Source organism: Trachemys scripta, chromosome 6 (assembly GCF_013100865.1).
Source record: "Trachemys scripta elegans isolate TJP31775 chromosome 6, CAS_Tse_1.0, whole genome shotgun sequence".
In the NCBI taxonomy this organism is placed as follows: Eukaryota; Metazoa; Chordata; order Testudines; family Emydidae; genus Trachemys; species Trachemys scripta.
The window spans coordinates 92,575,081-92,598,905 of NC_048303.1; the positions used below are offsets into that span (position 1 = coordinate 92,575,081).

Below are 23,825 nucleotides of genomic sequence, written 5' to 3' on the forward strand. Positions count from 1 at the left end.
ACTATGGCTACTTGTGGCCTTATCCACTTTTACTCAGACTGTGCCACAAACATCATTTAAGTCATGGAGCATAGATGGAAGAGAGTTATTAGATCAGCACTCACAGCCTGTAAAGGTAGGACATAGTCCCCCAATAAAAAAAAAAACCTTGCAGATATTAAACTGACACCACTTAAGCTTGTGAGATCATTACCAGAGGCTAAAATCCTGGCCTACCAAAGGTTGCCAATCCTCCAGGATTGTCCTGGAGTCTCCAGGCATTAAAGATTAATCTTTACTTGAAGAGGTCATGTGATAAAACCTCCAGGAATATGTCCAATCAAAATTGGCAAGCCTACCCTCCCTTGCAAAACCCATACACTGAAGTGACCCAGACTGATGAAGACTAGAAATACCATGTGAATCAGAGATAAAGGCTAAACTTCAACTGTCCCAAGGACTCCTGGCTCAGTACATTATTTATGCACCTATCTTCTCTACCTACGCAGACAAAAACTATTAGTTACAATAATGCATTATCTGTATGTTCTCCTTATTTTCATATTGCATTTTGGCCTATCACATAAATGCTAGACATCTTTTACTACATTATTTTTGCTCTGTGGTTTAAGGTCACTCATCCAGAATCCCTCTTTAAAGTGTGTTACTGCTGTTAGTTACAGGCAGATCCTGTCAGTTACAGGCAGGTCCTCATTAGCAGAGACAAATAGGAGACTGAGTGTTAGCTTAGCCTGTGAGTCTAAGCCGCGCCCCATATTTCAAGTTTAATGGCACGTTGCACTGCTGTGCTGTAAACCCTTTGTTGAAAAGAGTTAATCATAGGCAAGCATGGAGCAAGACAGGCTTCTTTGAGATTTTTTGGCACATAATTTAAAATTCCCTGTGAGCTAGTCAAACAACTTGTCACTGATATACCAACTACATTACGGTAACAAAAAACTTCTCAAGAGTCTGTGTGTGGGAGGTGGGGGGAAGAGAAACATGCAATATTTTAAAATTCTTTCGCACTGTATTTGTGCCGGTGGGTTTTGGGAAGGAAGTGGCAGGGGGTAAGGTGGGAGACAAGGAGTCATTAAACATGGTTGTTCTCATCAGATGGAATGCCTTATGTCTCTACATCAGTGGCTCTCATCCTTTCCAGACTACTGTACCGCTTTCAGGTGTCTGATTAGTCTTTCCATAAGAGCTCTGGACTTGTGTTTTAACAAAGGACAGTGTGTTACATGGCAGAAGAAAGGGGAAGTGGTATTAAGAGGATTCTGTCTGCAAGTCTGACACCATGAGGGGTCACAAAAACCTGTTTTGTCAGATGCAAAATTTTACCAACCGGTTAGATTCTTTTACATAACTATGGGTATGTCTTCACTACCGGCCAGATTGGCGGACAGCAATCAATCTAGCGGGGATCGATTTATCGCGTCTAGTCTAGACCCGATAAATCAATCCCCGAGCACTCTCCCGTCGACTCCTGTACTCCAGCTGAGTGGGAGGCGCAGGCAGAGTCAACGGGGAGCAGCAGCAGTCGACTCACCGTAGTGAAGACACCGCAGTAAGTAGATCTAAGTATGTTGAATTCAGCTACATTATTCACGTAGCTGAAGGTGCGTAACTTAGATCAATCCCCTCCCAGCGTAGACCAGGCCTATGAAATGCCCAAGATGGCTAACGAAACCAGTAGCCATCATAGTCCTAAATCAGTTTGGTTTACCTCCTTTGATAATTCCCTCTCATGCATTCGCTGTTAAGACAAATGAGATGTGGTACTGGAAATTGTTACAGTGTGTACATAACTGGCACTGTGTCACAGAGAAGGAAAGGAGATTAGATCATAAGACCAGCAAAACCTTGAAAACTCCATCAAAGGCATGGGCATTCACAAAGGTGCTGTTAGGACATTGACTGAAGTCAGATGAGTACAGGGAAAAACTAAAAGCCAGGAAAAGCTCTGAAATATTGTACTTTGAAGTAATGAAGAATACAGGGGTCAAATAGAAGAGCTATACTTTGACCCAAGAACCTCGTAATTCCAACTGATGAGGTTGCAACAGAGGGGCCTATAGAGATCTCCTGGGTTTGTAGCATCCTTGTCATTAATATCATTGCAAAATGCATGTGCAGATGTGTAAGAAGTTTAAAGAACATAATTTTCAGTGTGTGTATATATAAAGTATGTATTGTAATGTTCACAATGGGTCCCCTCTCACCTGTCTGAACTGAATACTAATGAAGGATTGTGAAACTTCTCTCTGAAGTTAACGGGAAGAAATCTAACTGCAGATACAGATCAAAGGTTTGCTCTAGTATACTTGGGGGACACAGAAGACACCTACTCATCTTTCACTTAGGAAGTAAATGGGCAGCGAATTTCCTTCATAAAAGAGTGGTCTCAATCAGGCCTGGTTGAAAACACTGGGGAGAACTTTGGGAGAGAAACTTTAGACAGGAGTTTAACATGTTAGTTTAGGCTCTAGAAAGCATGTTATGATTTAGTTTATATGTAACCATTTGTTTCCAATATTCTTACTATCACTTGAATCCCAGTTCTTTGAAAGAAAAAAAGAACAAACAAACAAACCCTTAGTCTTGTTTTTACTGTATACAAGTGCTGTGTGTTAAGCAAAGTGCTGCTCCTGAGTATACAAGCTGGCATGTATGCCATCCCTTTGGGAACAGCAGGCCTGGTAATTCTGTGAGTGTTCAGTAGATAAGGGACTGGACACTACAGGGAACGTTCCACGGGTTCAAGAGTTGGCATGTCCTGTACAGAAAGCGAGGTCTGTGGAGGCCTGGAAGACCGTGCTTGTGTTGCCAGAGGCTGGTTGTTTCAGGGAATTGATCCACAGCCGCCATAACAAGACTCCATTATGCTAGCAACAGTTGAGGGTGAGGTGCCTCAGAACCCTGGATACCACTGGGGAGCATCACATTTTAAGACAAGCAGCAAGGTCTGGGGATTAGGATACATATTCCCTTACCTGGAAGGCCCTTAGCAGGATTTTGGATTATAGGATCCATAATTAAAAGCATCACCTGAAACAAATACCTTGGACAAACTCCAGAGTAAATTTTAACAGTCTGATTTGTCACTGCCTTGCACCTTATATAATCATGCTGAACTGGTACAAAATACTACTAAGTCAGAATGGTACATCTGTGCACAGATGTACTTTACTCCTACACAAGGTGAAAGGCCCTGTGATTTACAGAACAGGATTGAGTCAGGAAACCTTTGTTTCAAAGTGGCTTATGCCCTGGCACAGTCACTTAGTATCTGGTTCCTCTTTTTCCTCTCTCGCTCTCTGCTTCCAGATTTACAGAGTGAGGAGAGCAGACAGACCATACCTACCCTCAAGTATATTGAGGCTTGAGAAATTAAGGTCTGTAAAGTTTTTGAAATCCTTAGATAGACCAGAGTAACTACAGAAATGTATTTAACATAGAAAGAAAATGAAGATGGCCCATCATTTATTGCCTTAAAGTTGTCAGATATAAAATTTATTTATACTCCTTGTCAAATATTAGTAACATGGCTCCCTGGATTAAAAGGAACACGCATTAGCACAGAGAAGTTTATTAGATCTAGAATGATTTATTGGTAGCAGTTTGAGGTAGCATACTTTGTAAGGTAACAAACAACCATAATTCAGCTTCTCTGCATTTTTCCCTTAGAGGCACAAGACAGCCTTTTCTTTTGTTTCAGGAAGACAAAGTGTACAGATTGATATCTCCACAAAGATACTCATTTTAAATGCAAAATATGAAGTATATTTAAAAGGAGACTCTCAGATATAACAATTAGAATCAATAGTACATGTATGAAGGAGAATAATTTGCATTAATTGTATTTAAAATTGTGGGTACAAGGTAGTTCTACCCCTCCCCCACCTTTATGAAACTGGTCTTTGGGCTCTCTGAGATACTGAAATTTATGTTCAAAGACAAAGGGCACAACCTCCTAAAATCAGTACCTGCATGGGTTGCAATTCTTCAGTGTGGCTTTCTCACAATTTGCAGGATTGACTAGACTGAAAATTAAAAGGACCCAAACAAACCTAGTGTATAACCAAGGGTAGGTATCCATTTGTTTATATTAAGAAAGATTCAAACCTACAGGTCAAGAAGCAGCCTGATAATATCATGAATGAAAATAGCACTAAATATAAACAAAATATACAATTAGAGCAGCGCAGACCAAAGGTTTGAGCTGTGTATCTTTCCAACCAATTTCAAAATACAGTAATACAAATTAAAAGTTTAACTTGCATGGTACAGGTCAGAGATCATTTGCTCTGCACAAGTTGTTATGCTGTTTGAAAACTGAATTTTAAAGAGTTATTTTGTGTTTAAGATATAGCTTGAATTACCAAGCTAGGGGTTGGAGATTTTCAAGGGGGTGAGAAAAGCAGTCTTCTCATCCTAGACTGTAGCGGCTTTTGTAGTAGCCCCCATGGCACCTGCACATCAGCTGAAGAGAGAGGGGCTAGGGGGATCTACATTACTGTGCATCCATTGGCTTTGCCCTCACTCCAGCCCTACACCATCCCATGTATCCCCTGCACTCTGAGGCACAGGTAGCCTCTGCAGAACATAGATTTATGACATGCATAAGGTACAGGCCCCTGCACCGGGTCCTGGAATCCGTCTTCTTTTCCCCGTGTGCAGTTGAACGACAGAAATTTTGCTACAGTTAGGGCTCTTTGTACCCATATGGGTGGGGAAACAGGACTTGCCCCATAATATCTGGAAAAGTGGGCATGAACCATAATTAGGCTTGGCAGGATTTGATTCAAATAGTCAGTAAATACTGATTTCAAATGACACAGAAATAAAAAAAAAAAAATATCCAGTTGGCAAGCACAGCCTCCCATGCCCCTTCAGGAATCTGGTGTCACTGGCTCCCACAGGGAGGGTGACCAGATGTCCTGATTTTATAGGGACAGTCCTGATTTTTTGGGTCTTTTTCTTATATAGGCTCCTATTACCACCCCACCCCATCCCGATTTTTCAAACTTACTGTCTGGTCACCCTACCCACAGGGAGCCTCCCTCTAGCCCCTCTGTCATGGCCCTACTCACTCATTCATCAGCTGGGAGTGTGGAGGCTGTCCCCAGGCAGGAGCATTCAACAGCAGGGTGTCTTCCCCTGCAGCAGATGGCTCACCCTCCTCCTCGTGGCTCTGGCCTGGGGGCTCTGCTCTACCCAAACAGGACTGGAGCCTCCCCCGCACCTTGCGCCCACAGGGATCCAGTATCCCAAGCCCTGCAGCTGCAAGGGAGCCCCCTGAGAAAATGGGAATTTAAAATGGATACAAATCAGGAGAAAAGGTTAAAAATAAAAACAGAGGCTAACAGTTGAGTTTACAACAAAACTGGTTTCTGCTGAGCCTACCCATAACTGGCCTGATTATTAAATGTGATCTCAGGAATGTGTAAAACAAACAGGAAAAAAAGAAATGCAAAAATGGATTAAAATAACCAATTCAAACTGCTTAAGAGAGACAGATATTTTAATTAATTTTGTTTTAAATCCTAAGCAATCCAATACTTGCTACCAAAACTTCTCCAGGCTGATCCTTACAAGCATCCTCAATTCTCAGGCTACAAAAGTATACATATATAAAAAAGGTAACTGTTTACAGTAAATACAAACATCAGAAAAAAAATCTCTGAAAAACCTGTCTATACAAATAGTAATAAATTCTTTAACATTTTGTACAACTAGAAGGTGCACAGACTGGCATTCAAGCGGTCAACGTAGGCATATGTCTTTATCAAACAGTAAAATGGTTTACTTGGGATAAAAGTATAGTTTAAAATGCCATAAATTAAATAAGTTAGTTCACATTTTCTTCCAGCACTTAGTATATCTTAGTCTCTAATGTGCTCTTGAAGCTTGCTTTAAAAGTTCCACGTCTTTCCGTTTGCTAGAGCTCACTCTGGTGCAGCCATACTCTTCCATTTGTAAAGGTATAAACTTTTCTATCTGACTTAGGCCCTGCCCAGCAGGACTGGTAAATAGCTTAGCCCAGGAAGGTTTAAAGTTTCCTCTGAAGCCAAGAAAGGCTATGCTCCCTGCAATGAAACAATCCAGAGTTATAGAATCAGAAGTTAGACATGAAAGAGACACCTTTTAGATACAATTTACATGCAAATGGACATTACAACAAGATGACATAGGAGAAAATAATTCCCTTCCCCCTACCCCAGATTTCCTCATATAATAGTAAATGCAGCCATCCTCACACCCAGCCAGACACTATGGTTTTAAAAGCCATCACACCACCACTTTTGAAAGTTTTAAAACCTTAATTAGTAGTATTCCACTAACTTCTTTATTATAAAATAAATAGTTTGACATCATCTTAACTGGAAACAATTCATGGAACGCCTCAAGAATTTGACTCATCATAAGGAATTTTAAAAAAGAAAATGTATGAGAAAATTAAACAAACCCTTGTTTTGAAGATGAGCTGGTTTGGCTGTTCCCAGGGACATTAAGGCTTCCGAAATATTAAGGTTTCTTATATCACCTCTTGTGCTTAGTAAAACTATTGACCTGTACCAGAAAGAAAGTAGTAAGATGAGGAAACTAAATATTTATTATCACTGATACTTATACACTTTCCAAACTAGCTTGCTTATTAGTCCACTGTATTTGGGGCAATACTATGTGGAGAGCTGATCAAAAATGGTTGGACATTTTTTTTAATTTTTTTTTTTTTTTTTTTTTTTGGCTGAGAAGTGTCCTGTTTTAGAAAATGAAATTATGTGGAAAAAACTGTGACTTAATTAAAACTTCTATTGAAATGTTATTGGTGGTTACAAAAAGTTTGTCTAAGGAAAATTTGGTAAAAGAAAATTTATAATGCTTTCAAGTAAAAAATTCTGCAAAAATGAAAAATGGACCCATTTTGAAACCTTTTAAATTAAAATTGCAATTTCTATTTTGTGAAGTTAGCTTTTCATTTTTCAACCAGCTTTAATGTAGGCACCTTATCAAAATGGTTTTAGTGACTTTTTATTACTTTCAATATATAAAATAGAAATTAATAAATCTTCAACTTATTAACATTAAAGCACTTTTGTCAAAATTCTCATGCTACAATCTCCTCAATTAGACCAAGGCTTATTCTTCCTACCAGTGTAAGCTAAAAAAGGTGATTATGTAATGTTTCGTTAAAATGAATCCTTTGAAAAGGAAAGCATATTTGGGGGATTTAATCCAAATGTTTAAGTTTACCTGGTCCATTTTCTCAAATGTAGCTAAACTGTCCCTTTAAAATGTTTGTGTGCTTCTACTTACTCCCTCAATCTAAAAAGGTTTTCATAGCAATGTGAAAAGTGAGCTAGAATGGTCAGTCCACAAATATTGTTCTCTGGCAAAGGTTTGACTATCATGATAAAGCACTCCAGTGTATTTTGTACTCCAGTTCAAGTCTATATTTCATGATACATATTTTAAAAAATGGATAGGTTTACAATAGCATATACCTTTGTGGAATTCCAGTTTTTAAATATTCGTCTATGCTTTTAATGTTTGCTTGAAGAAAAAAAATTTTTTCTGTCACAGTGCCAACACAGGCATCAACTACTAGGGTAAATACACCCACATCTTTGAAGGGAAACTTATTTCCATTGACCTGAAGTGAGAAAAGACATCATAAATCACTGCCTGCTTTTGCCAGCAATTTGCAAGTACAATAATCTTCTTCTGCTCCTGTCAGTTGGCCACATTTACCATAATTTGATTTATAGACACAGTAGTGTCCTTTTAAACAACCAATAATTTATCAGAGATTCTCCATTCTTCCTCTTCCAAAAAGACCTGACTGACAGGACTTCTTCATTCCTCAGGGAGCCTTGAGAATCACCTAGCTTTTCCTCACTTCACTGTAATCACTCTCAAGGACATGAATCCTATCTCAGCCACCACCATTCTTGACAAGGAATGGAGGTAGCTCACTTGTCCTGAGACGGTGCCATTCAGAGACTCAACCATTCCCTCTGTGCACAAAAGCAGAGCATGCAGCCTCCACAGTTGATTAAGTTGTACTATATTTAACAAAGCATCTTATTGAAAATCATTGTTAAAAATAAGCTACATAAAATCCCGTACAAGCTTGGATTTGTCATGTTACAAACACACATGCTGTTATAGCCTGCACTTCTCTGCCTAAATAATTCAGAGTTTTACTATTTCACTAACACAATATATGCATTACTCTATAGGACAAATATAAATTAAAATTGCACCCTTGAGGTGCTGAGAATGCCTGCAAACCCTCACCTCCGGTATCACATACAATTCTCTCTTGGTTCCCAAGTGGAAAAATGGCAACAGACCAAGTGTTAAGCAACATTACATCACCAGATTTATCACCACTGAGTTGGAGTGTAAACAAAAAATAATGACCCCTCTCTTCTAATCAGTTTTGAAGGGCTTTAACAGAACAAAATGTTGGAGGACTGGTACTATTAGGTAACAGTCTGTTAGTATAAGAGTTATTTCACTGATTTGGATTTAACCACAGTACTGAGTACTCACCAGTTCCCACTGGCTTCAGCGGAAGGATACTCAGCATGATACAAGATTGCACCAATGTGCAGCTGCCATAATTCAAACTGCTAAGGAAAAAGCAGTTAAAGGAGGCGATAAGGATACTTACAGAGATAAAAGATGGAAGACTACTTTGTAATTCTTCTTTGCTGAGTGACTGAATCTGCACAAGGAGGTAGGTTTTGTGAGGATCACTGGTAAATGCCATCTAGATGTAAAAAATAAAGTTTTAACATGTTTACACTTCCCCCGCTTTCCCAGAAAATCTGAACAGCAAGTCTTATTTTAAACACTAGACAGCATACTGATAATCAACAATTATTCTGATAGACACTCTAGACTGAGAACTGGAAAAAACAAGAATAATAAATCAACAGTATCAAAATGCATGGATACTTTTAGACTGAAAGCTCTTCAGGGAAGGGGAACTATACATCCATAAAGTGCCTCACAGATTTTGGGTGCTATTGTAATACAATTGTATAAGTATGGATGAAAACCAGCACATTAATGATTCAAGTTTGAGCAATGGCACTTTGTTCTTACAGCATTTCTTGGTGTCTTGCCCCCAGGCTTGTGCTGGGCATCAGTTTCTGAGCCACTCCTGCTTTTTTTGGTAACATAGCAGAAGTATGAAGTAACATAGATGTTGGAAAAAAGGAGCAAGACAGCACTGAAGATACCAAACCTGTAGCCCTAATCTTGTAATCTTTATGATAGCGATATTCCCACTGATAGAACCGGAGTTTTTCCTGAGTAAAAATTGCAGCATTTAGACACATTAATAGTTAGCATTTGGGGGGTGATGGTAGTCTGGGGAAGAAATTGCATGACAACAAACTGGAAACTGAAAGATGACGAAGTGATGAATAAAGTAGATTCCACAAAATATCACCATAAAGCAGACTTTTAACTGTAAAAATCACATTCACAGAGAGAACAAAACCTGGCTCACTGCAGTGAAATGAGAAGGGTGACAAAAAGATCTAAGTGGCAGAAAAGAAATGGTAAAGAAAAAGTCATGAACTTATTTTTCCATGTTCAGTTTTTGTCATGGGAGACAGAGAAGGAGTTATGAAACATGATAGGAATATGAACATTTTATTGAAGTGGAAAGAAAATACATTTTCCCTGCCAAACAGAAGTAAAGAAAAGGATGAGGAAGATCCAGTTACTACAAAAAGGGGGAAAAGTACGTTATAAGTAGAGAAGCCAAGCTCTTAAAGTCTTCTCTTTGAAAGACTAGAAAGGAAAAATCTTGAAAACATGTTACTAGAACAATGGAAGGTTAAGCAGCAACACAATGGGTTAGATCCTCAACAAGGGCCAAATTGCATCTGGTGCAAGTCAAAGGATGGGAGGGACAGCTACTAAGGGCTCCCAAGAGGCTGAAACCACAGGCAGTGTTTGGTTGTAGGGACATTCCAGCCATGCCCCTCTTCCTCTTGCTATGCCCCATTTTCCTGCTACTTCACAGAGGGAGCCTGTCTGTGGTACTGAAACCAAGTATAAGGTCAGCTCCTCTGAAGTAAACAAGGACTGGGAAAGCCCTAGAGATCAGGCTGTAACTCTCGTCATCTGTTTTATCATTAGAAAGACCTGACCCCTCAAAGAGGTGTGTGTGAAACTGGAGCAAGTCCTGATGATTTAAGCCATGGTTGTCCATAGAGCTATACCAGCGACCATGATTCTGGCAGCAGAGCTTGAGGGGTCAAACTGCTCTTCGTGCATAGCTCACTAGTGTTCTACCCTCAGTGACCACGCTCTCAGCGGTTTTCCTGTGTGTGTGTCTAGTAAGGAGTCAGTGCATGCTTAATTGAATACCATAATGCACATATCTGAACATGGCAGCTTGGTAATTTACCACTTGGAAGCTCAAAGAAGCAGAATAATAAATTTTCTTCCAACAGCCTCCAGTTTATGCCCCTCTCTTTCTCTATCTGAGGAAGCAGTCAGGGATGCACTGTTACTTTTGCAGAGTTCCTGGGCTACAGAGACCAGCTTTGAATTAGCCAAGAGACATTACAACAAAACAACAACAAAAACTGAGTACCCTCCAAGGGTACAGGAGGCAAACAGTTAGCTCTTTTTGGTACTGGTGGTGAGGACAGAGAGATGTGTTCTTTAAGCTTTAAGTCAAGCAGTGGAGGTATAGCCAAAAGCCTTAACAGAGGGCCCCCCAGTCATGATAGGGGAAATTGACTGTCAGAGGTATGTGAAACAGCAATGTGCCAAGGAGAACTGCATGCCAGAGGGAGAATTAAGACTAGTAAGGAGTCTCCAAAAGTGATGTGTTTTTGGAGAAGGAAAACAATGCCCCATTTGGTGGATCAGAATGCTGCTTTTTTTCCTTCTTCCCTAAAACAGGGACACAAGAAGATTTGGAAGCTTGATTCCTCAAAGTTGATCTGTGCTGATTAGAGCATTGAGGGAATTTTTGATGGGGGCTGCAGTGCCAGACCTCAGGTGAGAGGCACAGGACCAGCAAACATGTGCTTTGTGGAGGTCGTTCTTAGGCTCGACACCAAAGCTGGGGTGGCAGGGTGTGTCGTCTCATGTCTCTTTACAGAAGACCTCAGCAAAGAAGAGGGCCTGGAAATTCCTGATGGAGTGCTAGAATGATCCGGTTGAAGGCTCAAACAAGCCAAGTGCCCCTGCAGTTGTAAGTGCCTGTCCTTTCTCATCTGAGGAGTGAAGGCATGGTAAATATTGCATTGGAACCCATGAGCTTCTCCCAGCAACACCAGGCATCAAGGTATGTCCCTCTCTGGCAAGGATGGCTGAAGAGGATGCCCCCATTTTGAGTCCTCTACAAGATCCAGGTATGACATAGCACAAGGCAAATAGCCCCAACTACTCTAAGAAGATACGCTAAGTAGCTCGCAGACACAAGAGGCAGTTCCATTTAGCTCTCTGTGGCAGTGAAGGAACTGAGGGGTGGGTGGGTGGGTGTGTGTGTGTGTATGTATATACACAAACAATGATGTCATCTTAGCATGAGAGCATTCCCTAGTAGGAATGGCTTTATTATTTACAGTTCCATAGCTTCACGCTACAGACACCAAAACCCTTAACTGAAAATGCACAGAGGCCTTTGAAGTACACCAATATTAAGGTTGAAAAACACCAGAGGGGCTGTTCCCTTTGGACTTTAAAAAAAAGGATATTGGATCATTTTTACAAACCTTGATTTTTGTAAAAGCTTTTTTTAAAAAAACAAACAAACAATTTTGAATACATTCAAACTGAACTGACTTGCCCCTTATGTAGTAAACAATATACACAATAGTAGAACTTTCTTCCAGGTTATATCTGCTTCTGAAGTATTCTCACTCCTTCATGAAAACCATATTTAAGGCAATTATGTGGAAGTTAATATCTACTGGTAATTTACATACACATTTATGAATTTTTTTACCTGAGTTGTTCCACAATTTTTACACTGTGCAGTAGTTTTGTCTGGCATTGGCTGTTGAATAGGTGGTGCTTGGTAGTACTTTGGATAAGCTTTTGTCATGCAGTTACTGATCTCTTTTGATTGAACAGTGGCCTGAATCTTGACCCTTTCACATCCCTGAGCTGAACAATAACTGTGACCGTCCCTATTGTATTTGGCTTGAAGATATAAAAACAGCAATCTAAACACAAAATAATACAAGAGATTAGAAAACTACTTGATAAAATACAGAAATTTACATAATCGAAATTTCCTCAAATGTACTGATTAGTGAACATAGGAGACCTCAGACTGCAAGCTTTTGAGGGACAGGGGAATGGTCATGTGTTTTTGTTTTCTAAATCTCCGTAAATGTACAGTCCTCTGTAAATGTTCTGTAATAACTACTACAATAGGGAAATCTTGAGTGATATATATTAGAACTCTCCAACTGTTAGAGAAATCATTATGACAGGATTTGCTTGAACGGAGGGAAAAAAAAATTAGCCACCATAAATCACCACTCATCTCCCCTCCACCAACCAGTAACTTTCACACCACACATCTTAACAAATGTTCACTAAACTTGCTATCTGGCAATTAACATATCAGACATTAATCAAACAAAAACAACAGTGCTCTTATTGTACAATATGCAAAAATATGAGTGTATTTTAGAAAATAAAGAGCTTTATTGCTCTGAGTGTGCATAAAGCCCAATAAACACATCCTGACTGGAAGATTGGTATACTGATAAGCTCTACCAGCTTTTCTATAGTTGCTTGTCACTGTAGTTTCTAGATGAAAAAAGAAAACCTAAATGATATCAAAGACTACATACATCTGTTTATCTACACAATTATCTCAAACTAGTTAATAAGAGATCCAAAAAATCTTATACTAATATTCTGATTATAATAAAAAACAGGGAACAAAAACAAAATAAAAAAACACAACATGCAAAAAAAGTATACATAGTTCCCCTCCTCCCCCCAAGGAAGCTTTATTACGGTCTTCAGTGGTAACATTCACAAAAGTGCTTAAGGGGCTTAGGAGCCTAAGCCCCATTTTTGAAAGTGACACGCCTAAGTGCCTAAGTCACTTTTGAAAATTTTACTCCATAGTTTAAGAAAATATGTTTGATTCCTTCTGGACCAACAGTAATTTTCTTAAACTCTGTTTAAGACGTGAAGGGCAAACATTTACATTTGAGCCATACTAAACTAACAAAGCAGTTACTTGCCAAAAGGTACCTTTCTGTGGTATTTGAGATGCCACAGTTTTCCCCATACTTAGAATAGGAAATAACTGTGGTAGCTGTGGTATACGTTTACAAGTGCTGATCTGATGGCCACTACATTTATAATTACAAGTTATGTAGATTACTCTTCCAAACGTCTATGGTGACATGCTTAGTGTTTCTCCATAAGATTTCCCTTCTTAAGCAGCCATCAGAGCCAAGTCTTAACACTACTGAACTTGCAGTTTTACTATTAAATAAAGTATCCTTTTATTATCAATCTATATACAATTACCCAGTGCTGTTGTCAAAATAAAACTTCTTCTCTGATCGATTTTTCTGCAGCTCCATCATAGAAGTTACTGATGTATAGTCCTCCACACTATAGAAAGCAGATGTCTGCTTTTGAACAACATCAAATGTTACTTGAAAAATTGTGCTTGATGGATAACAGAGTCCAACCCGAATCCAGTCATTCCTGGAAATAGAGTGAAACAAAATTGTTATAATTCATTCATTTGAGCAAGTTTCTTGGTTTTGTGGTAGTGGAAACAAATATTTTGTCAGAGAGAGTATTTTCATTTCAGTTTATTCAACAATTTCAGTTCAATAATTAATTGTTCAAAGTTAAGACACCATTTGGGAGCTGAAAAAGCAGAAAAGCTGTTTTTCTCTTGAATAAAAGCTGTATGTGAGAGGAGGAGGTCCACTAGTTCTAAAATCTTGAAGGACATTGTGACCAGAAACTAACTACAGATAATACTTCCTGTGTTTAATAAATCAGTGTTTTGATAAAAAAACGTTTTGTTTTTTTCCTTATGTAGCCAGCACATTCAAGGTAGTTTTAGTTAATAAAAAAATTAAATGTTTTTGTGAATTTTTAACTTCAATTTCCATCCAAATTGAGCTTGACATGACTCAAGGGGGAGGGTGGAGGGAGACAACCAAAAAATCAATCATCCAGTTAAAAGAAAGCATATCCACTTAAATATAGAGTATCCTCCTGGTTAGCAAAAAGCAGCATCAAATTCAGTGTAAAGGTATATTTAATTGCAAATCAACATGTTTTAATGGATTATCAACCTATGAAAATAAATAATTTTTTTTTTTTTTTAGAAAACTAAAAAGTACAAATGCAAAACATGAAAAAAATTATTTAAATCAAGATTTCCTGCTTGCTGATTTAAATCAGGATAAAAATTTCAGTGATTTAAGTCACGGATTTAAATCAATCCACCTTGTTTGGATGCAAATTTTAATTTTCCAGTTTAACATACTGCATCTTTTTCAAGTGATTCTTAACAAGGCCAGTGATAGGTCGAACCATTTGCGGTTCTACACTGCACAGCTTCATGCAGTAATAAAGCAATAGGGCTTTTCTTTAAATACTTCTTTACAGCATTTTCTGTATAGCTATACACAGCTTTTGGCCTAGGTCTCCAGTACACATTTTGCTTTTAATATTTGCTATTTCAGATAAATCAAGTTCCATTCTTACTCGTGGTTGTAATTTTGAATGTATCCCAACTATTTTTGCAACACAGTATTCCAATGGTGTCTTTTGGATCAAAGGCAAAAATGCAAAGAAACATACCTGTTAAAGTTAATGAGATAAAGATAAGTGCTTTGGGGAGCTTGTCCATTCCAATGTATTGTATAACCCTTCCGAAGCATTATTACAGGCTGGTACTGTTGAAAGTCAGCTCGCTGGTAAATACCTCGTAGTGCCATAGGGCTGAATGGGTATTCGTCTCGTACTATGGTCATAGTAAGGTTCTGTGGGTTCCTTGTCTGGATGTACAACTTAAAAAAAAAATAAAAAAAAAAGCAGCATTAGACAGAAGGAGGAGAAGAGATTTGAAGTAATCTGACAATTTTTGATCAGTTTCACTAGAAACAATATATATGAGGGAAAATACAGATAAACAGTGTAAACAGAACCACTAGAAAATTAGATGTCATGCCTAGAGGCCCCAGTGAGCTTGGCACTGTGCACACAATTAAAGACAGTCGCTGTCCTGTAGAGTTTACAGCCTAAATAGACAAGGCCGACAATAATTTCCCCCATTTTACAGATAGGAAACAGAGGCACAGAGGGATTCAGTAACTTACTTAAAGTCACATACAAAGTCTGTGACAGGCTAGGAATTGATCCCAGCAGAGGGGTTTGTATTCAGAAAACTATATTTCACATTTTTAATAAATATTGTGTGAAACAGAACCACAAGTATAAGAAAACTCCCACACTTAAAAAGTTTTGGCCAACAGGACTGCGGTATGCAGATGATGGCAAGTCAACTCACTGCATAAAGATTCGCTTTATTACATTTGCTATCATAATTCCCTCCCTTCCCCCAACAAGTTGTTCAGAACCATCTAGAAGGCAAAGTAAGTGCAAAATAAAATTTTTAAAACCTAAAGAGGAAGGGCATTTCATGGCTTTGATATGTTTTTCTTCAAGTCGTGTCAATATATATAAAATATAGAATACACAAAGAACTGCAACAGTTCCAACCTGTGCATAGGTCCCACTGCAAACCACACCATTCCACTGTGTAACATTAATGCATTCTGGATGTCGGATCAGGAAATTATCCATTCTACCAACGCAAGTGTCCTTGTATTCAGTCACAGAACCATCTACATCATGGAATATTGAGTTCTTGTCACCATCCAGCTCACTGTCTTCAAACCAGGGACCAGGTTTACCAAAGAAGACTTTCAGAGAAACCTGACCATAAAAGGGAAGTGAAATATTCCAATTAAGTCTCTCTCATAAAGCCACCAATTTCAGTAGTGCTACTGCATGTATACAGTTAGTAACACACTGATAAACATTTCCATGTATGCAAAGAATCAGGAGTCTGACAAGGTTTATAAGCTGAATAACTTCTCTAACAAGGACAACATAGTCTTGCAAAACAGAATTTCATTATTTTGTAGTAGGCGTGATTTTCAGTTAACACATGAAGCTCAGACTTCTGCTAAAATGTTTCAGAATTTTATGTTAATACACCTCTACCTCGATACAACGCTGTCCTAGGGAGCCAAAAAAATCTTACTGCATTATAAGTGAAACCGTGTTATATCGAACTTGCTTTGATCCACCGGACTGCGCAGCCCCACTCCCCCGGAGCACTGCTTTACCGTGTTATATCCGAATTAGTGTTCTATCGGGTTGCGTTATATCGGGGTAGAGGTGTATTTATGACTGTAAATTTATTATTTCAGCTGCCTCAGGTCTTAAAGAATCTGGTCTCATTATTATCATTACACATCTACAATCACTTTTTGTTCTCAAAGCAAGCATTAAAAACCCAAATCAAAACCCCATTTTTGTCTATACCGTCTCCACAGCTTAGCTCGGGTTGGGAGGCACTGGTCTTTGGTTTCATGCCTCACTATACAGTTCTGTCAGCAACTGCACAGCCTAATAGGAGTAGCTCTTCTCTTTACTATGAATTCTATATTAGAATTCAATGATTTAAGTAACTCTTGTAACCAGAGTAAGCAAGCAAACAAGATAAAAAAGAAAAAAAGTTAGTTTCCAGACTAGGAGAATACATATTTGGCTATAGAGAATAGATTACTCTAAATTAATGATGTGCAAATTTCAAAAAAAGGCTGGAAGCTCTGTTCTGAATAGAAGTTTGGACTGGAAACTCATTGGGCTAGAAACCTCACACAAACAGGCACTTGTTATTTTCTGAACTTCCTGGTAAGCCAGAAATAGTACAAGAACAGCACTTTTCATGAGATTTTAAGTACAAGCATTTCTGGCTGAAATCAGGAAGTTCAAAGGCACGTGACAATGGAGGAAGTATAGTTTTCAACCTTCAAAGGTCCAATTCAGTCTTAATTGTAAGCAAAGGCAGGAGAAGCTGGTTGACATTTTATCCAAACCCATCCATCTCAATGCTAGCATGGGACAGACACCAAAAATGTAGGACATGCATATGTCCCCTAGAAGTTGCTTAATCTCACCTCCTCACCTGCCAGCCTTTTCAATGTTTCTGGAGCCTTTTTCAGCAGCCCAAAAGGTCCTTAAATGTGGCAGACTCCCCTTCTCCAAACCACAACTCCCTTGCTCAGCTGACATTACCTGGGGGACCTCAGTTTGGGCACATTCACCTGAAGAGAAGCAGGTACTTGCAGGGAAGCAGGGAAAAGGCAACCCAGGCCCCGTGGTGGCAGTCAGCACAGAAATGGGGCAGGTGGAAGCAATACCAAGAGTGCACATGTGATTCCCCTTTGTTTGAAGAAATAGGAGGACATCACCAAAATTCTCTCAAAATAAATCTCCTGCATGGGACACTGTACACAGTTCATCCTTCCCTACTCCATGAAGTCTCCCTTTTCCACCCCATCCACTGAAAATTAATTTTGCATTAAGCTTACATTTGTATCAAACTTAATGAGAGAAATGTTGTTTTTAGGTGTCAACTGCCACGGGTTTTTCAATAGGAATCCAATTGCACTGGTGTATCTATCAACAGTCGGCACAAAGTTTTTGAATGTGCATTTGGTAAGATGAATGGGTCCATCATAAATCTGAAAACCTCTGATTGGAAATGTCCTGTTAAAAACAGAATATGTTTAATACACACACACACACGGATACATGACCTGTTAGAAGTCTTGGTTCAGGGTCCCTGAGAGGCAATGCTTCCCTTCATTTAAAAGCATTAAGAATGCAGTGCTAAGACAATGGTTTGTAGAGTGGGACACTAAAGATAAATGAAGTCTTCCCTCCACTATTTACTTACAGGTAAGAACCTACTCTTCAAATTCTAGAATTAGAAAAGGGAGCCAAGCTGCCTGCAGCCCACCAAACTATTCCCCTTTGCCTCTCCCTCCTAGGATGCTGTGGGACCCCTACAGCAGAAGTGCCCAATTGGGAGTCCCATGTGCTTGGGCAGGCAGGGAGCCTCAGGCTTCCAGACCATCTTAAACTTCTCAGATGACTCACCAGCATAGAGCTACCCTAAGCTGAATCTGCCCTACGCCTTCTCCCTTCTTATGTGAGGCAAGGGGTGCTATCTGGCAGTGGGTGAATAAGTTTCCCAAGGCAAGCCCTTGGGGAGGTGGAGCTTGTCTGACACAGGGAGAGGAGTTGGAGCCGGGGGAGGGGTGCCTCAATAGGCACCGACTCCGTCAGTGCTTCAGGGCTGGAGCACCCACAGAGAAAAATTTGTGGGTGCTGCTCAGAACCCACTGGCAGCCAAGCTCCCTCCACACCTTTCACCTGCCGGTGGCTCCACTGACCAACAGCTGTTTCGTGACATGCAGGAAGCTCTGGGAGAGAGGGGGAAGAGCAGGAATGGGGCACACTCAGGGGAAGAGATGGGGAAGAGATAGGATGGGGGAGGATGGGGGTAAGGAAAGGTGGGGCAGGGACATGGTGGAAGGGGAGGAGCAACCCCTGGCTAAAGGGGAAAATCAGCGCTTAAGGGGGGTCCCTCCCCTGGTTGCAGCAGGTCCCAGCAGTTTGGTTCCCTGAGCGCCTGTGCAGCGCTAAATAGGCTGCTGCGTGGCCACCTAGCTTATAGGGAACTTAGGTCCAGAGGTCCCCAATATTTAGGGAAGAACTGGAAGGACCTTGGCCAACTGAGGCCCTGTAAGATCGTGTTCTCATTGTGAACAAAAGGAGTGTGATGAACTTGAAACCCCTGGGTGGGTTTTGAAGAATTAATCACGTGACGGAGCCTAGGTTAGAGTTGGGGTGATCTCTGGTAAGCTTATTTGCATACATGTATTTTTGTTGTTGTTGTTGTTGTTGTTGTTAAGGTTCCCTCTGTAGTGCTTTTATCTTAAGAAACAAATATGCTTGCTTAGAAAGAACTGTACAATAGCTAAATCACTGGGGCTGATTATTAGTCTCTGATATTAAAGCAAGCAGGTGTGCTTAAGCAGACTGGCTTTTGCTGGGAAAAACAGTGACGGCAAGGAACTGTTCAGCCTAGAAATACTCCAGTCAGAAGGGAGAGAGGAGTGGGTCTCCACGCAAGAGAGGAGACGACTGGGGAGCTGGAAGCCTCAGAGTGGGCACCATGAAGGCCCATAGAGGGAGAATACAGGTGCAGTTTCCCTAGACTGTGACACTGTTAAACTGACCATTCAGGAGACTGAAGTCCTCTTATTCATCAAATACTGGGCAATATCAGTGAAAGATTTCCTACACTGCTATGTTAACGTGCCTTAATTGTGCCCCTGGAAGGACCATTCCTACATCTGAGAGGATCTACGGAGGGTCAATAAAGGTGCAAATTAGCACCAACTGTGGTAATAGTTTTTGGGATGTGAACACCTGTTCACTGGAAACAGGACTGAGATGATCAAACTAATTTGATATAACCTACCCACCTTCCATCAGACTAACAGTTTTCAGTCACTACTATTCTCAGCTGGATTCAAACTGCCAGCCTAGAAGTAGAAGGTAGTACATTCTGTCATCAAGTCCCCAAACCATGCAGATCCCCTTGTAGCCATGTTCTATCTTGGAGTGTTTTTTTATTCCATGCAATGTAATACTAGTTCTAAATTTATAGTGCTATTTTCAATCAAACAGAAAAAGTAAATTTTGGAAAAAGCAACTTTGTTTTGCCCACTGAAACACTTACCGATTTCTAGGCAGAGTGCGATTTTTATTGTCTATTCCTCCAGTTCCTGAGTATTTGTTTTGGCCACCGTGAAAGCCATAATTCCTGCTCTCGCCAACAAACAAAGATTCTGATACTTCCTGGCTGGAGCCTTCATCTTTTGGGAAGCTTCCGTCACTATCAAAATGAAGTTCAAGATTACTGATATGGTATTACAGCAAACAGGAAAGTTATATTGTTCTGAAATAAAAAGACATCCTACAAGTTCTAAAGATTGTTTATCTTTATCTAAGCAAAGGAGGCTAAGCCTTTTGTTTAGAAGTGTATTGCAATATACAATTTAATCCCTGCTTTTCAAAAGCCCTAGCCTTAAAAAAAAATTAAAAACAACTGTATGTGCATTAAATCAATTAATTGTAAGTATTACATTTTCTTGTTCCCCTTGACTTCCAGTCCACTCTTTAAAACTTGTATTTTCAGTATTAAGAACATTTTAATTATACAAGGTGAAAAGGAGGTTGGCAGTGATTCTCAAACTTTTGTACTGGTGACCCCTTTGAGATAGCAAGCCTCTGAGTGCGACTCCCCCTTATAAATTAAAAACACATTTTTATATATTTAACACCATTATAAATGCTGGAGATGAAGCGGGGTTTGGGGTGGAGGCTGACAGCTCACAACCCCACATGTAATAACCCCGTGACCCCCTCAGAGGTCCCAACCCCCTGTTTGAGAACACCTGTTGTACACTTTCCTAGAGTTCTGGTCATGTCATCTAATTATCTAGTATCATGACTCGATGTATCAGAGCTCCAGCAGAAGCAGACTCCAAGTCAAAAGTGGTGAGACATTCCCCTTATGTAAACCCTCTTGGCCTTCTTATTGTCATTTTCACATTTCTAATATTTTTAGATTTGGGTTTCTAAATAGCCCCAGTATCACATCTACTACTTATTCTTTGACATATACTGTGAAAAATTAAGCTAGGAAAACGGAACATAGCGATGAAATCCAGTACAAAAATACTCACCTGGCAAAAGTTAAACCTATTCCATTGTCAGCAAACCTACAAGAGAAAATTATTTTTGAATACAGTGAATTTCAAATCATGTACAATACAATACTTTAATGTTCATGAAATGTGTATTTTTATTTTAGTTTCTCAAAGGATCAGAGCACAGATTCACTTCAAACTGAATCGAATCTTAATCTGTGTATGAAATGAAAATCACCATAGCTATTATACTTAGAGATTTCTGGTATTTTAAAATCAGTATAACTGTTTCTATATGGTTTTGTTTAGTGGCAATATGATAGCTTTAGAGAAACCTCAACTATACTAAAAGTCAAAAGATTAAAAGTACTTTCTATGGTCTCTTAATTTTTGGACTTAAATTTTCTCTATCATGCCATTTTAAATCCTTGTTTGCTTCCCATTTAAATGAAATTCCCATGTAATCTTGCATGGACTTTGTTTCAGCCCATTAGTGGAATGAGACAAACAGCTTCACTGGTTTAGCTCTGACATTCTCTCTCATAACCCTACTTTAATATAGGCTTTTCCAGACTTTACAACTCACAATTCTACTAGCTTTTATACCGTTGTCCAAGAGAATGTCTTTTTATAGCAGGCAGAGCTTTGTTCTTGGATACCTACCCAGAGTTCCGAATGATGATGTCCCCTCCTCTGACCCAAGACCCATGATCATTGTTTTTAAAAGCAATTAGTCTGTCAATCAGAGCAGCAACTCGGGGTTTTTCAGGGTCGGCATCTTGATGAGGTCGAAACCTTACAAAGGGAGGAAAAAAAGAAAAGAAAAAAAAAACCACACCTGAAAGGAAGGTATCTGATTTATGCTCTGTGCACACATACACTGTTGTGTTATATACCAAGATATAAACACTTGCACTCACTGGACCGGCAAAATCAGCTCCTGCCACATGCCGGAGGCAAAAAAGCCCACACTGAAAGATGACAGAGACTAGAACCCTAATTTCACTGTGAGTGCCCCCACAATTCTCCATTCCCACAACAGTGTCTTCAGAGATCTGACCATCCTATTTTTGGGAAGAAGCAATAACAGAGACGGAGCATTACACTTCTCTTCCTTTCCCAGAAGGGCTAGGATATCTCCCACTATGGATTCCCATCCTACTCTTCCTGAGCTGCGACTTCCTGTTCCCCGACTCCTTTGTCCCACAACTTGAGTCTCATCCTCTTCTTCTTTCTTGCCTTCTCTTGTGTCTTTCTTCCCTCCCCTTCTCCTTAAAGCATTAATCTGAGGATATGGAGAGAGAGGAGGAAAATTGACACTGCCACTGAAAGGGCATGTGGGGCTTTGGTTGCACTAGACAGAAGGCTGGAGGGATGGGTGCTGACTGCTCCCTCCTAGACCTCTCAAGTGCACCTAATTTTGTGGAGTGCTCTTCATTGGGGTAGGACAAATGTTTCTCGGCTCCTCCATACCTGCTGCCCAGCTGGTCCCACATAGTGGCAGCTGAAGCCTATTTTTGACTCAGTGTAGCAGTGTACTACAAACACAAAAGCAACAGGGAGGATGGAAGAAATAGCCTGGGTACAGGCTGGGGGTGATGCCAGTTGGGGAACCCATGAGAGCCCCAGGGGCATAAGGCATATTCGGTTTCCCTGTTTTAAGCTAACTGGGAAAGTGGAAAATAATTCATACCCACTCTGTATTTGTATTGATTTGAACACAAAAGTCACTAGGCAGAATCAAAAGGTAAAGGTACATTTGTTGAAGGGTGAAAACCCACAAAATAACTGCTATGAAACTTGGTCCAATCCTACACAGTAGGGAGCTCTCTGCACCACATTTACGGTTTAGGAAGTTGAAAGACATTATACCTTCCTCTCCTGCCTGCCTCAGCCACTCCTCTCTACTCTGCCCCCAGAGGCATCAGTAGCAGAGAAGGGACAGAGAAGGAAGCAGTTCACAGCTGGCCTACTTCTGCCCACTCAGTGATCCAGAGCGGGGAGGAACCTTGTTTAAAAAATAAAATTTTCTGACAGCAAATTGACTTCTGCTGGGACAAGAACATCTGGGCCTGAATTTAAGAACTATGGATGGCTGACCAGTCTGACACACTAATCATGTCACTGTACATCAGTTCAGACAACAATGAAATGTATGAAGATTAGCTAAAAGTCTTTTCTGCAGATTCATCTGGGAAAATCTGTTGTAGTATATTATATAAAGTAACTTTATTGTAAAGTTAATTTAAACCTTAGTGAGGGAGAAGTCCAACTTTAAAGTAAAAATGGACTATTTTAAATTCTTCTTTAGCTAATACTATCTAATAATCATATTTATGGAGTCTGTCATTCTTTTAAGGACAGATTGCGTATTAAGGACAGTATATTTTCGTAAGGTGCCATGTACTACTTTGTCTCAAATCCCTAGCTATGATTACTTTGTTGGTAATTCACACTGGTCTTATCTGCCTTCCGTCATAATTTCTGAACCGTGAGTTCATTTCCAAAGCATGAAGTACAGTATGTTCTCAGAGTCTTGCCTTTTCCTCTCTACGTCCACACCTATCATTCAGCTGTCCCCTTCCTAAACAGAGGTCAGTTCAAATAGACAAATATAGTCCTCTTACCCAATGACATTTTCCAGCTCAGGAAAATTAAGACTTTGAAGGTTATTTATTTTACTAGATCCTTCAGCAGGGTATGGGTAGATGTAACTATTCAGTTTCACCTCAGTTGAAATTTGATTAAATGTGCACATTAATTTTATTTGAAGTGCAAGGAAAAAAAAAAAAAAAAAACCAGCACGTAAGAAGGAAACTCTCCACTATTCTTTCACTGAGCAAGCTATGTTAGGAATCCTGGAGAGAATTCGGAATGTGTCTACGTATACCGAATCAATTAATACACTGTAAGAGATGCTCTCAAGTTGCACTGTTGAGCTACATATTCAATAAGCTGCTGGAAGACAGTGAGAGATTTTCAAAGGCATGAAGGGCAGTT

At 39.8% G+C, this 23,825-nt stretch overlaps 1 protein-coding gene across 3 annotated transcripts in view; it reads right to left on the reverse strand.

Moving 5' to 3' along the window:
• Window positions 1-5,488: 5,488 nt before the first annotated feature.
• CEMIP2 (cell migration inducing hyaluronidase 2) overlaps window positions 5,489-23,825 on the reverse strand; it is an 84,442-nt gene continuing 66,105 nt past the window's right edge. For all 3 annotated transcript variants that reach the window (XM_034773218.1, XM_034773219.1, XM_034773220.1), the window contains exons 13-24: window positions 21,489-21,620; window positions 20,862-20,897; window positions 19,853-20,008; window positions 17,631-17,808; window positions 15,748-15,963; window positions 14,827-15,035; window positions 13,528-13,710; window positions 11,975-12,194; window positions 8,666-8,764; window positions 7,491-7,639; window positions 6,452-6,555; window positions 5,489-6,071 (exon numbers count right to left, since the gene is read on the reverse strand). In XM_034773218.1, the coding sequence (XP_034629109.1) occupies window positions 5,875-6,071; window positions 6,452-6,555; window positions 7,491-7,639; window positions 8,666-8,764; window positions 11,975-12,194; window positions 13,528-13,710; window positions 14,827-15,035; window positions 15,748-15,963; window positions 17,631-17,808; window positions 19,853-20,008; window positions 20,862-20,897; window positions 21,489-21,620 (1,879 nt within the window). In that variant the 3' untranslated portion in view covers window positions 5,489-5,874. The remainder of the gene's footprint in view (window positions 6,072-6,451; window positions 6,556-7,490; window positions 7,640-8,665; window positions 8,765-11,974; window positions 12,195-13,527; window positions 13,711-14,826; window positions 15,036-15,747; window positions 15,964-17,630; window positions 17,809-19,852; window positions 20,009-20,861; window positions 20,898-21,488; window positions 21,621-23,825) is intronic.